Here is a 16,981-nt window from a genome sequence, read left to right as displayed (position 1 = left end):
AGGAGTAGCCATCTATTATAGGAGTAATCTTAGTGCGAAATTAATATTTCAGTCAGATGGCCAAGGAACTGAATACCTTACGGTGGACATTCGTAGTGGCTGCTCCAAAACCCTTATCTCGTGTGTGTATAACCCCCACAAGCATATATGTCTGAAACCTTTTTTTGACGTACTGTCTTTGTATGTTGTGGAGTATACCAATATTGTAGTGTGTGGTGATTTCAATGTGAATCTGCTTTCTCGTGAATCGTTAAATTTCCTGGATTACGTTCTTGTGCTGGCCTTTCTATTGTTAACAGGTATGTACCGACTAGATATGGGAACAGTCCCAGCTTACTTGACTATTTTTTAGTGTTTGATCTGTCTTTAGTTTTAAAGTTTGAACAGTTTCCTTTTATTTCTGACCACGACCTAATTTTTGCGCTCTTGATATTTTGGTTGACTCTACCCGCTTGGGTACAAGTACGTTTAGAGATTATAGAGCCCTTAACGTTGACTCGCTATTTGTACATCTTTCATGTATAAATTGGTCCGATTGTTGGTGTTTCTCGTCCGTTGATGACATGCTGAACTTTCTCAGCACTAATTTACTAAATGTGTTTAATTTTCATGTTCCTATTCGTGTATGTAAACCCAAGCCTCCCTCCTGCCCATGGTTCAACAGAAGAGTTCTGGTAGCACTTAAAACAAGGAATAAGTTGCGATCTCAATGGAAGAGGAATCCAACGCCGCAAACCTGGGAGCTATTTCGATGCGCTAGAAATAATACTACAGCAGTCATCAAAAGCAAGAAGCGCTCGTTCTATTCGGCTAGGCTGGATCCCTCTCTCCCCTCAAATATTCTTTGGCGATACCTGAAGAGCTTGCGGGTATATAGCCGTGATGTCTCCGACTGTAAGCTGAGTGCAGTTTTGCTAAACAATGCCTTTATTAAAGGTTGTTCTCCTTCTGCCAGCCAAGCCCCACCCATTTCATGTAATTCGACTGTTTTATTGGTTCACCGTTCGAATTTGTCTCTGTATCCGAGTGTGATGTGATTAGATCAGTACTAAAAATTAAATCTAAAGCTACTGGTGAGGATGGTATACCAATCAAATTTATTAAGATTGTACTACCAGTTTTTGTTGGTACCTTAACCCACATTATCAATCACGCCATCACAACCTCTTGCTTTCCATCCCTGTGGAAAATTGCGTCTGTGCGACCAGTAGCGAAAACAAAGTCTGCGTATAACCCCAGTGATTTCCGTCCAATTAGCATCTTGTCTGCCATGTCAAAAGTCTTTGAGCGTCTTCTGTATGATCAAATTAACCTATATACACATAGTAATGGTTTGGTTTCCCCTTACCAATCTGGTTTCAGGGCTGGGCGAAGTTGCTCCACTGCCATGTTAAAAATCTTGGATGATATTCGCGTGCCATTTGATAAAAATCAGTTGACCCTGCTTTGTCTACTTGACTTCTCCAAAGCCTTTGATTCTGTTGATCATTTATTACTCTGTTCAAAGCTAAGTAGGTACTTTGGGTTTAGTGAAAATTCAGTTAAGCTTATGCGAAGTTACCTTACTGGTAGGTGCCAAAGAGTAATGACCAGTACGGATATCTCTGGACTAGAAGTTCTTACTTCTGGTGTTCCACAAGGCTCTATACTTGGCCCTCTTCTCTTTAGCCTGTTTATTAACGACATATTTTCGTCTTGCAACTATGTAAGTCTTCATGCCTATGCTGATGATATTCAGCTGTATTAATCAGATTCCTTTGATAATATTGATACCTTTGTTCAAAAGTTTAACACTGATCTGGTGTCGATTGCGAACTCTGCTGGAAGCAATAGTCTGCGCCTGAATCCCAATAAATTGTTTGTCCTGCCTATTGCGAAAAAGAGGTTGCAAGGTGTTACCTTGCCCCTGCTGTACTTGAACATGATGCCTTTGCAGGTTGTTAGCAAAATTACTAACCTTGGTTTTGTGATTAATTCTAACTTATCATGTGCTGATCACACAAATTCAGTTGTATGTAAAGTGTATGCCTCCTTAAGAAGTCTGAGGCTGACTGGTGCTTTTACACCTTTAGTCATTAGGCGTAGACTCGCTATTCGACTACTGCTACCTATAATTTCATACTCCGAATTAGTCTATAATAAGTTGGATTCACAATGTGCCCACAAAATTGATGTGTTATTCAATCATATTACTCGGTATGTTTATGGTCTTAAGAGATATCATATCTCCAGCTGGAGAAATAAACTTTTGGGATGTGATATTTTCATGTCTTGTAAGTCTCCCTCTTACCTGTTTGACAAACTTGTTTTCATAAGGTATGAGCGTACTAGTGATTTAATTGTCCCTACCTTTAATTTCATAGCATCTGCGAGGTTGTTCTTTGTCAACACTATAAGAACCTGGAATTCCATACCTGCCTCCGTTAGGGGTAAGCTAAACAAAAGTAATTTCAAGCAAATCATATTTTCTTATTTCGCAAATTCGGACTTAAATTCTGACCGACCATCTGTAGGTTATTAATGATGCCTTATAAGTATTATTACTATTATTACTAATATTATTATTATTATTACTATTAGTGTTACTATTATTTATACATTTTTATTAATATATTTACACCTCTTTATATTGTTTACTTGATGTAGTTCATTACAATTTTGTTTTTGTTGTACTATAAAAGATGTTAAGTCTCATTGTAATAATATTTATTTAAATAAATGAATGAATGAATAAGCGCTGACGATGTCTAATAAATAGAGATAATCAAACTTTATTAGAGTTAAAAATGAAGCCGGAGAGTTCCAGTAGAGTATAATATGAGCTGTTTAAACGCCTTTTAAGACTTTTGTCGGACCCTTATTTAGGCTCAAATGATATACGTTAATAGGCTCATATAGGACGACCATTGCAAGAAGGAAAACATTGGTTTCGGCCTCCCAAATGAGCACAGACCGACTGTAAACGCTCCAATTTAGATATTTTTCACTCTTTTTTGACTTAAAATGTTTACTGGGTAAACTTAAATTTTTGCGACGGATGCATTATTGGCTAAATATTTTTGAAAAACGCTGGATTACAGATTAAAGCTAATTCAACCGATAGCGTAATGGATAACTACCCACCAATATAGGACAAAGTGGGTACATTTTGGATTGAATTTGTGTGTTTGTTTCCCATATTTTCCAAACGATTATTCTTACCCTTCTTTTGGGTAAATATTTGGGTATTTACCCATTTTTACCATATATAACCAATTTACCGGGTATTTACCCCTTTCCCATCTCTATTTATTACCTACTCGCTTTTTGTCGATATATAAATTAATAACCACATTTTTCTACAAACCTTTGGGGGCACGTTTTTTGAACGCGCTGTAGTTGAGGTAATTGGCGAAGCCGCTCTAGCCCTGGCCAATGGTGAGCGTTGTGCTCGTGGTGACGCTCTTGAAGCACTCGATTTACTCTTTTGATTTGGTTTATATTCAGCATCGGAATCATCGGAGCTCTCAATTTCGTCATCACTTATGGTAATTTTCTTGGATTTCGATTTACGTTTTGCAGCTGATTTTTTTTTCTTTGACGATGAATTTAAACCATTATCTGCAGCTGATGTGCTACCCAAGCTTGAACGACTGCGTTTGAGTCCTTTTGATGCAGAAGCCCGCGATGAGCCACTTACACTAGACTTTGTAGTTGTTGGTGTACCACCGATGCTATTTCCAATGCGACGTAGTTTACGTGTACTAGTTGGTGTTGCACCTGTCGCTGATTTCTTTTCAATCTGAGATTCATCTTTGTACAATGATATATCCACTAAAAAATGTATGAAGAAAACATTAATTTATTAATGTAAGTTTTGGCTGAATGATAATTCAAACGAATAAATATTTATGACAAGGTTTATATTAAAGTAAAAATTCTGAGTATAACCGATTTTACGATTCGACCCCCGATTATACCACAGTACTTGACCAAATTGCTAAATTTAACTTGTAAAGAAAATCTGATATTTAGCAACCAATAGATATTAAGGCCTGTTGGATAATTTCCGCTTAGCTTTTACTTTGAAAATTTTTAAATTCATATGCATTCAGGGTGCAGTGGTTTATATAAAATAATTTATGATCATTTATTATGTGAAAAAACTCACACAAATAGAAAAAACAGAATAAGAAACAAGTAAGGAAGGCTAAGTTCGGGTGTAACCGAACATGTTTCTATGACATGGGTATCAAATGAAAGGTGTTAATGAGTAATTTAAAAGGGAGTATATCTAAGTTGTATATGTGAGGCGTTTTCGAGATATCGAACAAAATGTGGACCAGAGTAACCCAGAACATCATCTGTCGGGTACGGCTAATTTATTTCTATGTAATACCACGAACAGTATTCCTGCCAAAATTCCAAGAGCTTTTGATTTCGCCCTGCAGAACTTTTTCATTTTCATCAACTTAATATGGTAGGTGTCACACCCATTTTACAAAGTTGTTTCTAAAGTTATACTTTGCGTCAAAAAACCAATCAAATTACCATTTTTTATCCCTTTTTTTCGTATTTGGAACAGAATTATGGCATTTTTTTCATTTTTCGAAATTTTCGATATCGAAAAAGTGGGCGTGGTCATAGTCGGATTTCGCCCATTTTTATTACCAAGATAAAGTGAGTTCAAATAAGTACGTGAACTAAGTTTAGTAAAGATATATCGATTTTTGCTCAAATTATCGTGTTAACAGCCGAGCGGAAGGACAGAAGGTCGACTGTGTATAAAAACTGGGCGTGGCTTCAACCGATTTCGCCCATTTCACAGAAAACAGCAATCGTCATAGAAGCTATGCCCTTACCAAATTTCACAAGGATTGGTCAATTTTTGTTCGAACTGTGGCATTAAACTCCCTTGGTGTGACCAATTGGCGCCGGTTGGCGGAGCGAAGGAGCGACTGGCGCGCCTTGTTGGACGGCCATAACCGTTTAGACGGTTAAGCGCCAATTAAGTAAGTAAGTAAGTGGCATTAAAAGTATTCTAGACAAATTAAATGAAAAAGGGCGACGCGACGCCCATTTTGAATTTTTTTTTTTATTTTTGTATTTTGTTGCACCATAACATTACTGGAGATGAATGTTGACATAATTTACTTATATACTGTAAGGATATTCAATTTTTTGTTAAAATTTGACTTTTAAAATTTATTTTTTTTTAAGTGGGCGTGTCATCCGATTTTGCAAATTTTTATTTAGCACATATATAGTAATAGGAGTAACGTTCCTGCCAAATTTCATCATGATATCCTCAATGACTGCCAAATTACACCTTGCAAGTTATCGTGTTTACGGACAGTCGGACGGACGGACGGACATGGCTAAATGAATTTCTTTTTTCGCCCAAATCATTTTGATATATAAAAGTTTATATCTATCTCGATTAGTTTATACCGTTACGGGGTACCGTTATGCGAACAAAGTTAATACACTCTATGAGCTGTGGTCAGCTGAGTATAAAAATGTATTCGGTCTGAGATTTCTCGCGAAGTTATCGACTTTCAAAAAACAAGAGCCCTTTTCGTACTACTCAAAAAACGCAAAAATAATTTTCACTCAATTAAGATCATCTTTCGCCCTAACCAAAGTTTCAAAAAATCCTAAACCTTTGAAAAATATTGGTTAGCTCACAAATATTTACTTTTAACCAACATCAATTGTTGTAAAAATATATAACTACAATGTACGAATATACTTACGCCCATCAGGATTCTCTTCTGTAAGCTCAGGTCTAGGCACCAATCCCTTTTCTACATCAATAGCCTTTTTGAGTATGTTTTCAATGCGTGCCTGTTCCTTTTTGGGCAAACTGAGATGGCCCTTGTCAACGCGTTTTAGTTCGACAGTCGTCAATACGCACTCAATATCGGTATGATCATAAAAATCAGGTATATAAACTCCACTCTTATTTGGATCCTCCGATAACCAACGAATACTAATACGTGGTGAAGTGCGATAGACATTTTGCATTGTTTGACACAAATAGAATGTACCTTCGGCATTACGCACAGCCATATATTCATTTTTATAGAATACAATCAATTTATCCTCTATAGACATAGGTTTTGGTGAGTTTGAGGCTTCACTGGCCGATAGCTTTGTAATGTAAGCCAGCTCAGGTAGTGGACTTTGAAATGGTATAGTCTTGAGACGATGGCGTGAACTTTTGCGATCACTAGCACTCGTACTTGGAGTTTGTTGTTCATGCTTTGGTGTCACCGGTGAAGCGGCAACAGAAGCGATGGATACATCGACTGCTACAGTACTATTACTTTTGCTGTTGTTGTTGCTGCCTATTCCACTTTTTGTCTTTTTAGAAGATCGACTACTTGATACTTTTTCGCTTTTCTCAACTGCTAACTTCTCTGTAGGTTTTGCTATAGGAGTTTTCGGCTGGCGTGATGATCGTTTAACTGATGTACTAGTAGTGCTGGTTGCATCAGATATTGAGCTATTTGTCGAGTCTGGAGCTATTTCGATAGCTTTTGGTTTTGTGCTCTTTGTTGTGGCACTTTGCTTATTGTTATTGCCTTGAGTAGATGGTTCGACGATAGTTGAATTTGTTGTTGAAGATGTTGCAGCTGCAGTTGCGGCTGCAACTAATTTTTTTTCTGGTTTTGTGTTTTTGATTTTTTCATCTTTCTGCTTATCGTTCGCGGCTATTTTGCGTCTATCGCCGTCTGCGATTTTTGTTGTTGTAGTTGATGCAGTCGCCGCCACCAAAGCTGGCGTCTCTTTTGATTTCGTTTCGGCAGCAATTGTAGAAGACGCTGTCGATTTTGCATCATTGACGACGTGCAACGCTTCTTTCTTGTCTGTGTTTGTCTGTTTGTTAAGAGTAGTATCTGCGGAAGAACTTTTGTTTACACCCTCTGTAGGTTTTTGATTTAGGATTTCCGTTTTCTCGGAGCCATGAGATTTTTTTTCGACAGTTTCCTTAATATTGCCGGTGGATTTTTCCTCGTCATTTATTTTATCTGTAGCAGCTGGGGTATCACTATTTTTTTCTGAATCCTTTGTCATCTTAGCACTCTGTGCTTCCAAACCTGATGATTGCTTGATTATATCTTCTGGGGTTGCCGCTGTAATTTTATCGCCCTGAAATATTTTGAAAAATTTTTAACTTATATGTTGTTGTTGTTGTTGTTGTAGCCATAAGGTTGCTCCCCGAAGGCTTTGAGGAGTGTTATCGATGTGATGGTCATTTGCCGGATATAGATCCGGTACGCTCCGGTAACACAGCACCATTAAGGTGCTAGCTCGACCATCTCGGGAACGATTTATATGGCCACGTTAAACCTTCAGGCCATCCCTCCCTCCAAGTTCCATGAGGAGCTTGGAGTCGCCAGAGTCTCGTCTGTTAGTGAAACAGGATTCGCGGATAGGTGAGGTTGACAATTGGGTTTGGAGAAGCTGTATATTGCGCTGGCAACCTGAAGGGTTGCTCTACATAGCCCCTTGAATCTGGTAATTTAGTCGCCTCTTACGACAGGCACACCTACCGCGGGTATATTCTAACCCACCTAACCCGCTGGGGGATTAATTTATATGTGAATCTCGACTTTCGGAGATTGTTTTATATAATGAGTTCCAGGCGAATATACTTTCGAAAGGAACGAGATAACTAGATACACTAAAAAATACATTTCATTTCCATTTTATAGAATAGGAATATAGACAACAACAGACAGATTAACATACCCGACCACGCTCATCAACCTAGAAACATTTTAAATAATTCAAAAATTGCTAAGAGATTTGGGCAGACCGAAAGCGACACCCAACTTAAAGCGCCATCGTTGAAATGGGGAACAAAAGAAAATTTGCTTTCGCAGAACACGCGTCATAGCAGCGGAGCAATGCTGCGGTTATCTGAAGCATACAAATATTTGTACTTCCGGAGCGTCATACCGCATACTTCGTCATCCACGAAAACCTGGCGGCTGATAATGGCCACTTGTACGAAAACAAATCATCTGTGATGTAAGTCGCGCCAAGTACCCAAAATGCATGCTCATTTTTCTACTTAAAACTCAGTATAAAACATTTCTTATTTTAATATTCAAAACTCAGTATAAAACATTTCTTATTTTAATATTCACAATGTTTACCTCAAATTTCTCTTCCGCCTTGGCTACAGCTTGTGCTTTGGGCGTGGCACTTTTGTTATTTTCTTGGTCCTTTGCCGTTGATTCTTTGCTTTGCTCCTCTTTAGATTTACCGTGAGCGATATTAATACCACCTACACTCCCCTCTGTTGGAGCTTTGTTACCACCAGCGGCAGCATTTTTCTTGTCAAAAGATTTACTTGAGTCAGTTGGTGGAATTTGGGATTTTTTAACATTATCTAAAGGTGCAACCGCATTTGTCTCTTCGACTAATGCAGAGTCATTCACGTTCGATTCTTCTTTTCCATCTGTCGTTGGTGGCTTTGTTGGAGCAGCAACGCGTTGAGTTTCGCCACTCGCTTTGTTGGCAGGTTTGCCTGAGGCTACCTCGAGTTTAGCTGCAACGGGTGCATCGGAAGTTGTCGATTTTACATTCTTATCTTTTGCAGCAGTTGAGGCATCAGCGTTTATAAGAGGGGCTGGTGTTATTACTGTTGGTGTTGAAATAGTAGCCTTCTGTGCATTATTAGCATGATCGGCAACAACTTCGTTTCCATTATTTGCTGTAACAGGTGTTGTAGCGGCAGTCAAGGCAGCAGAAGTTGGTGCAGCTGCGCTAGTTACTGCTCCCGATTGTGTAGCTGGCGCTGCCGACGACAGCGAAACCTTTGTAAGCGGAATAGGATTGGTGCTCTGCTGTGGTGTCTTATTTGATACTGTGGCTGCTGCAGCAACAGTTGATGATAGTGTTGGCGTTGTTGATCCTGTTGATGCCGTTGTCCCTGTTTTAACTGTTGGTGTTATGTTTGCGGCGGTTGCGTTACCGCCCGTGGCAACAGCTGACGGTTTCTGGAAGTGTGTGGGGAATGGTGGTGGAATGGCGTTTACCACGGGTGACGTTTTTCCAGCAAGTTTATTTTGCTGATGTGCAGCAGTAGGTGTCGTGGTTGTAGAAGGTCCAGGCTTGGCTGGCAGCAAGGAAATTGACGGTGTTGGTACCTGTTTGGCACCCATAGCAGAAGTTACATTAGCACCACCACCAGATGTACTGGAGATAGTAGCAGTGGTTGGTTGTATTGGTGCTGGAGTATTGCCAACAGTGTTCTTGGCGGGCTGATGTGTCTGTTGTACTATACCACCTGGTATAAGGCCAATAGGACCAACATTGCCTGATACTGGTGTTATTTGAGTGCTTGGCGGTAAATTTTGTGCTTTTAATTGGTTACTACCGATTGTAGTTGATGGTAGTGGTTGTGGATGTTGTTGTGGTGGTGCAGTGGTACTACCTTTATTGCCGCCGCTAACCGATGTTATTGGCTGTGTGGGTGTAGCTGTTGCTGGTGTGGCCGCAGCTGTGGGAAAATAACGCAAGCTTTGTTGTAATTGTTGAAGAGCTTTTTGTTGTTGATGTTGTAATTGTCCGTGCAGTTGTTGTTGCTGATGTGCGGTCAATAAAGGTTGCGGCTGTTGCTGCTGCTGTTGCTGTGATGGTGGAGGCGGGGTTTGCTGATGACTTGGATGATGTTGTGATTGTGGTGTTGGCAGCTGTGGTGGATGTTGTTGCTGCTGGTGCTGATGTTGTTGTTGTTGCTGATGCTGTTGCATTTGATATTGTAATGTTTGTAATTGTTGTATAATATTTGGTGGCAAAGCCTGTAGTTGTTGTTGAAATTGATTCAATGCAGCATTCGGTGCAGCAGCACCGCCATTTGGTTGTTGTTGTTGATGTTGTTGAAATGTTTTGTTTAGCAAATCAGCAGCGGCTGGTGTACGTGTTAATGCCAATGGTTCCCCGCCCCCTCCACCACTGCCAACGCCACCTCCGCCACCACCGGCACGATCCTTTTGTTGATGTTGTTGTTGATGTTGCTGTTGTTGTTGCATTTGGAAATGCAACAGTTGCTGTTGTTGTTTTAACATGTTTTGAAAACGTTGTTGCTGCAAGAATACATTTAATTCTGCTTGTGACGACTGCGGCAATGCGTTCTGCCCATGCACCAAACTTTGCATTTGTTGTTGTATGCCAGCCAAAGTTTTTGCTACTTGTTGCGGATTGTTTGGTCCATTTGGTGGTATGCCACCTCCCAACCCACTTCCGCTGGGACCAGGTGGTTTCTGATTATAGCTCATGATCGCATAAAATCTTCAAAAATATGGGCAGATTATAAATTGTAAAAATCTGAAAGAAAATTTAGAAAAAAACCAAAGTTAGCAATATAAGACAATATACATATATATATATGTATATGTATGTGGCTTCACGTCATAACCGACAAACTCACTTACAGCTGTTTCCGAGAAAACCAGGTCTTAAAGTTTTTGAAGTGCTTGTCAAAAATTGCATACTTGAAGGACTTTCTTTAACTTATTTATTAATTTATTTTATATCATTGTTTGTGTTGCAAAAGGTAAATTATTAAACTTCTTTTATGCCGTGAAACGTGAGTTGTTCGGTTATGCCGGGAAAATCGAAGTTTTTTGGATGAGAAACGCCGATATTATGAACTGAGTGTTTGACATTCCAGTAAAAAATGTTATTTTCTGGAAAGATTAACATTTACAGATATCGAATCGCGCACTAACTCAATTTCGAGGAAAAATTGACTTTTTCTGTTATGATGGAAAGCCACATATTTATATGTAAAAAATAGGTAAGAGGGAGATGCAGATAGTGTATAAACGATATAGAAATATAGAGAACGAAAAACTGGTAAAGGGATAGAAGGATAATCGGTATCGCCGTCGCCGACGCGTAGAGGCCCCTATTTCCAAGAACTTTTCTCTTGAACACTGCCAGAGCCGCGTCATCCGATGTTGTCATGGCCCATGCTTTTGCACCATATAGCAGGACAGGTACGATGAGTGACTTTTAGAGCATGAACTTCGCTTTACTTTTCAATTGCCTACTCATTCCAAAGTAAGATTTTTGGCAAAAGTGATTATTCGCTGAATTTCTAGATTGACGTTGTTTTTGTGTTAATGCTAGTTCCAAAATAAGCGAAGCCCTTTACTATTTCGCAATAACGGCTTCTTACAGTTCTCCTCCTTGTCCTTCTCTCGTTGTAGTCTGGTCGTGTGGTTCTTGATACTGCACACCTCGTGGTACTCGTCCACTTTTGCTAAGCTTTGTTCCCTCTTGGCTTCGGTTTATGTATACACCGGCCATGGTTATTTCCTTCCACTGATCCACTACGTACCAGCTCATCATCCATCACATTTTCTTTTATTCCACTACGACCCGGAACGCAAATAATGGATATTTCTAGAGTTTCTGTTAACGCATTTTATAAACTCTTAAGCACTTCCACTCAGTCTCACTATTGGTCTCACTATCTTACAGAAAGTGTTCTTGCAGCGAATATCAGCTGCTCGAAATGGTGCTTTGTGTATTGCATTCTGCAAATTTCTTGGCAGGTGCTTTTTCATGTATTTTGTTGTTGCATTGCATTTGGTATACAATGAACATTTGCTATGCAACGATGCAAGTCCTGATCGCGAACTTCCCTGCCATATTCTAACTTAATGAATTATATACATATGCATATAATAATTCAATCATTACTTAGAGAGTTGTTTTTAAAATTATGAATGTTTTACATAGTGTTCGAACGTAACAATGAATTTAAGATAGTCGGTAGCTTAATGCCATCGATGTTAATGTCCAGAATGGTGGATTTATGTCTTGTATATAAGGACGCCGAGGATTTGGTCGATGACAATAGCTGCGTTTTTTTCACATCTATATACGTTTACGCTTAAACTTTATATGGACTGCTAAACGTCAAACTTTAAACACACCTCTGAAATTGCTACGCATAAAATTAGTACTACTAAATTTCAATACGCATTATACTCAAATGTAACCGAAATATGTGTCTATGTTTCACCCTCTACACTAATTCTATGTATTCTATGCGGGTCCACAATTCATCGCAACTGATTCAGCTATATGTTATACCCTATGGCCATCAGAGGGTTGTGTCTCTGCTTTTCGGTTCACCCTGTGCTGTACCTAGTTATTGACCCACTGTCGCTAGATGGGTCTCCTAAGCATTATCTAAGCGAGGATAGGCTTTTTTTCACGCGCAGACGAAACGTATACACGTGTTGCCATTATTGTGTATTATCGGATTTTCTTTCGAGAATGCAAAGTTTCTGAAATATTAACTTAACCAAGAGGTACCCCTGCACCAAATTTCAAGCAAATGGAACCATAAATTAGATTTTTTAGATGAGGTGGGTATCTGATTCAAACACACGTACAGAAGAAATATATATAAATTAAGATAAAAAGGTATTAATATTCTTTTATTCTACAAAAATAGAAACTAAAAGAATCAAAAACAAAAAACTATTGGATTATTTAAGTCTTGGTCTTAATTGGCTACAAAAAAAGTACTATAAGTTCGTATTTAAAGTTCATTCAGGCCCATCGTGGACTCTTAACCTAAATTATTCCCGGGATTCAACATTGCTGTGACTGATAAATTGCTTCTTCTATTCTTCTTTATCAACTAAAGTTATTACTATTTCCCGATTACATTATCGCAAGGAAAAATCATTTTAGATTTTATGTTTCAAAACTTTGTGTGTTATGCACTCAACTCATTTCACAGAAACCTTTGTTTTTAAACGGTTTTATTTAGCTTCACTTGACAGGCCGGCCGGCCGCACGGCCGTTGTGAACTAATTTTGCAATTAAAATTTAAGTAACTTCCCGATAAGCTACAAGCTTGAAACTTGGAATATAGTTTAGAACCTGATGACAATGCAATAAGAAAAAAAACTCCGATAGGTGGCGCATGGATCGAAATATTTCAAAAAAGCGATTGTAACAAATCTTGTAATAATGAGTAACTAAATGAACTAAAAAGGATGTGAAATAATAGCAATTAAATAAAGACTAAAAACTTGAAAATAAAACAATTAAAAAAAATCTTAAGTTAAATGGTTTTATTGAAAACAATACTTACATGAAGTAATAATAATACTAAAAACTAGAAAATGTTTAGGTAGGTCCTAGGTACTAGTCATCACACTCCTCATCAATCTAGGGCGTTGATCATTGATTCCAGGCATGCTTAACCAACGAACCGATATCATTTCGTTACGATAATTAACGCTAATAAACGAAACAAAATCATTTCGTTTCGTTTATTAACGTTAAGAACGTCAAATTAACGAAATGATTTCGTTTCGTTTTCTGCTATATCAAAACGAAATCAAATTGTTTATGTTGATTATTAATTTCAAACTATGCTGGCAAAGCTGATTGATGGCGGAGTCATTAAAGGTGACAGCATTAGCCTAGCTGATTGCAACTTTTCTTATGAATTTTGACAGTACGAACATTTCTCACAGTATTTTTGACATTACCGCCGACGAATTACACAAACAAACTACATGGAGTTTGTGTGTGTATGTCCGCTCGCTGTTACCACCTTACGGCTTCACCATGGCTATAGCATTGCCAGCACACTTCAAACATAAAGTATCACGTTTTTGTTAACGTTTTTAACGTTAACAAAAGTTTTCGTTTCTGTTAAAAACGAGATATAATTTATCATGATAATTTCTTTATCGATAATATTTCGAAGTGTTTCAACGGAAACGGTGGAAATTTTTTGATAAACGATTAGCTTAACGTTAAGGTGCATCCCTGATTGATTCTATTGATAGTCATAAGTAAGATCAACTGAACCTTAATCAGGTTATGCTACGCCTCACATTTTTAGAAGTACCTAGGACCTACCTAATTATTTTCTAGCTTTTAGTATTATTATTACTTAATGTAAGTATGGTTTTCAATAAACCCGTTTAACTTAAAAAATTTTTTTTTATTTATTTTATTAACCCAGATATGCCGACGGACCTCCTGGTGAAGCAATTTCCACAATTTTTTTTTTAATACATACATACATGTAAGGTGTGATAAACTCCGAAGAGATTTTAGGCCGAGCTTCTCTTGCAATTTGCGTCGTGCTCCTTTTTTAATTTTCCCTACAAATTGGCGGGATGGGACCAACATCTTTCTATGCCGACTCCGAACGGCATCTGCAAGGCAGATTCATTTTCACTGAGAAGCTTTTCATGGCAGAAATATACTCGGAGTGATTGCCAAACACTGCCGAGGGGCGAACCCGCTTAAAATAATCTTCTTCTATTGAAAAAACTTGTTTCTAACATTTTGATGTTGCTTTGCCCGGGCCGTGAACCTGGGGTCTTCGGTGTGGTAAGCGGAGCACGCTAGCATCACACGACGGCGGCCGTTCTTTTAACATAGAATATTACAGAAATTAAGATAAATTAAAAAAAAAAACGTTTTTGTAGGGTGTACTACATATTATTTTATTTATTTATTTACTAGCAGACACGGCAGACATTGTTCTGCCCTAAAATTGGTTTATCTGCATACATTTTAATAAGCTTTTTCCGTCTAACTCTGCCCTCCCCCTCTTCACTTTTTCTTAATCCTTTTATTCACTCCTCCCTCCGTCTTTTTCGCTTCATCTATCTCTATCTTCATCTCACTCTATCTCTTTCTCAGTCTCCTTCTCCTTCCCTCTTTTCTCTTATCTCAAATTCTTCTCATCGTTCTTCATCATTTATTGCCAGTCCAAGAGGGTGGTATCTATTTTGTTCCAGTCCCACTCCGAGTCCCAGTCCCACTCCGAGTCTCAGTCCCAGTCCGTCTCTGGTGTACTTCCCGGAAAAAAGGATCGTAAATACTAATATATGCAAATTTATATACCAAATTTCAGGCAAATCGAATAGTACGTATGTAAATAGGTATGTGGGTTGACCTGAGTCGATTTGTATGAACGAAAGTTAACCTATATTGCGCCATCGATTTTTCGATAGGATTTGGGCTCAGGAAAAAAAGTTCCACTACGCATACCCAAAAAAATAATTTTCGAGCCTGCGAAAAAAAATGACGAAAAAAAAACGACCAAAACACTCCCCAAAACCCAAAAAATATTTTTTCTTCAAAAAATTGTTGTAAAAACGTTGGCGATAACAGTTTTTTGGAAAAAATATTTTTTGGGTTTTGGGGAGTGTTTTGGTCGTTTTTTTTTTCGTCATTTCTTTTTGCAGGTTCGAAAATTAGTTTTTTGGATATGCGTAGTGGAACTTTTTTTCCTGAGCCCAAATCCTATCGAAAAATCGGTGGCGCGATATAGGTTAATAAATCAACCCAGTCTAATGTGGGTATTATTAATTCATGTCTTTTTCGGCTTCGCATGCATATTTATCAGTATTGCCAGGTTGATGCGACTAAATCGAATATCACAATGAAAATTACTTTAAAGCGCTCAGCAACCGCTTTCATTTGATATCCATATTACACACACATTCTATATATCGAGACAATAGTCATCAGTAGGTATGAAAACTACCCTGTACTAAAGCACACATCAACAGCTTTCATTTGATTCCATATTGTATAAACTCTGTCTAGGAGTACACGGGTCCACGTTTTGGCCTATATCTCGAGACCCTAGTAACAAATAGGTATGAAACTTACCCTGTACTAAAGCACTCATAAACAGCTTTTATTTGTTATCCATATTGAATAAACACATTTTAGGGGTACCCGGGTTCACGTTTTGGCCTATATCTCGAGACTCGTAGTCACCAATAGGTATGAAAACTACCCTTTACTAAAGCACTCATCAACAGCTTTCATTTGATATCCATATTGTATACTCTGTCTAGGGGTACACGGGCCCACGTTTTGGCCTATATATCGAGACCCTAGTCACCCAGGGGTATACAAATTACCCTCTATTAAAGCACTCATCAACAGCTTTCATTTGTTATCCATATTGTATAAACACATTCTAGGGGAAGCCGGGTCCACGTTTTGGCCTATATCTCGAGACCCTAGTCACCAATATGTATGAAAACTACCCTTTACTAAAGCACTCATCAACAGCTTTCATTTGATATCCATATTGTATAAACTCTGTCTAGGGGTACACGGGCCCACGTTTTGGCCTATATCTCGAGACCCTAGTCACCCAGGGGTATGCAAATTACCCTCTACTAAAGCACTCATCAACAGCTTTCAGTTGTTATCCATATTGTATAAACACATTCTATGGGTACCCGGGTCCACGTTTTGGCCTATATCTCGAGACCCTAGTCACCCAGGGGTATGCAAATTACCCTATACTAAAGCACTCATCAACAGCTTTCATTTGTTATCCATATTGTATAAACACTTTCTAGGGGTATCCGGGTCCACGTTTTGGCCTCAATCTCGAGACCCTAGTCACCAATAGGTACGAAAACTACCCACGCTTCCCAAGGCAGTCGGTTCTATGTACCGGAGCGACTCGGGATTTTTCCCGACCAAGGACTGTCATTTCAGTGTGACCCCATTTAATTTGTTTCGTCCCTCCCACAAATTGTCATCCTCCCATCAGCTCCTTGCAGCAGGACTGCTACATATTCTCTTACTCCGGGAAGGTATCGAACCCAATCCGGGTCCGTCTCCTGACCCCGGTCCTGAGAAATGGTTTTGCTGCATTTGCCAGAAAAGAATCTTTTTAGGACGGTCATACTCTGTTCAGTGTGTCTCGTGCAAGGGATGGTTGCATCGGACAGGTTGTTGTGGGCTTGATCCCAAAACCCGACGTCCACGTAACTTTTATAAATCTTTTGTGGCTCCTTGCTGTTCACGCCCAAGGGCGTCCCGTAGTCTACGCCTAAGCGTATCCCCACTACCTTCCAGCATCTTCGCTGCTCAGCAAGCCACAACAAGTACCCGCTGCTGCTCGCGCCCCACGGCGCCAACAACTCAAACAGCTGATACCACTCATAACTACTACCTT

General features: G+C 38.9%; 1 protein-coding gene across 4 annotated transcripts in view; it reads right to left on the bottom strand.

Annotated features, from left to right (window-relative positions):
• Positions 1-16,981, bottom strand: part of LOC137250780 (pneumococcal serine-rich repeat protein-like) — a 75,644-nt gene that overhangs the window by 24,545 nt on the left and 34,118 nt on the right. For all 4 annotated transcript variants that reach the window (XM_067784250.1, XM_067784252.1, XM_067784251.1 and 1 more), the window contains exons 2-4: positions 8,148-10,323; positions 5,736-7,134; positions 3,347-3,813 (exon numbers count right to left, since the gene is read on the bottom strand). In XM_067784250.1, the coding sequence (XP_067640351.1) occupies positions 3,347-3,813; positions 5,736-7,134; positions 8,148-10,274 (3,993 nt within the window). In that variant the 5' untranslated portion in view covers positions 10,275-10,323. The remainder of the gene's footprint in view (positions 1-3,346; positions 3,814-5,735; positions 7,135-8,147; positions 10,324-16,981) is intronic.

Source organism: Eurosta solidaginis, chromosome 4 (genome assembly GCF_040869045.1).
Source record: "Eurosta solidaginis isolate ZX-2024a chromosome 4, ASM4086904v1, whole genome shotgun sequence".
Classification (NCBI taxonomy): Eukaryota; Metazoa; Arthropoda; class Insecta; order Diptera; family Tephritidae; genus Eurosta; species Eurosta solidaginis.
The sequence above is the reverse complement of the archived record's forward strand: the minus strand, read 5'-3'. Positions and strand labels throughout refer to the sequence as shown.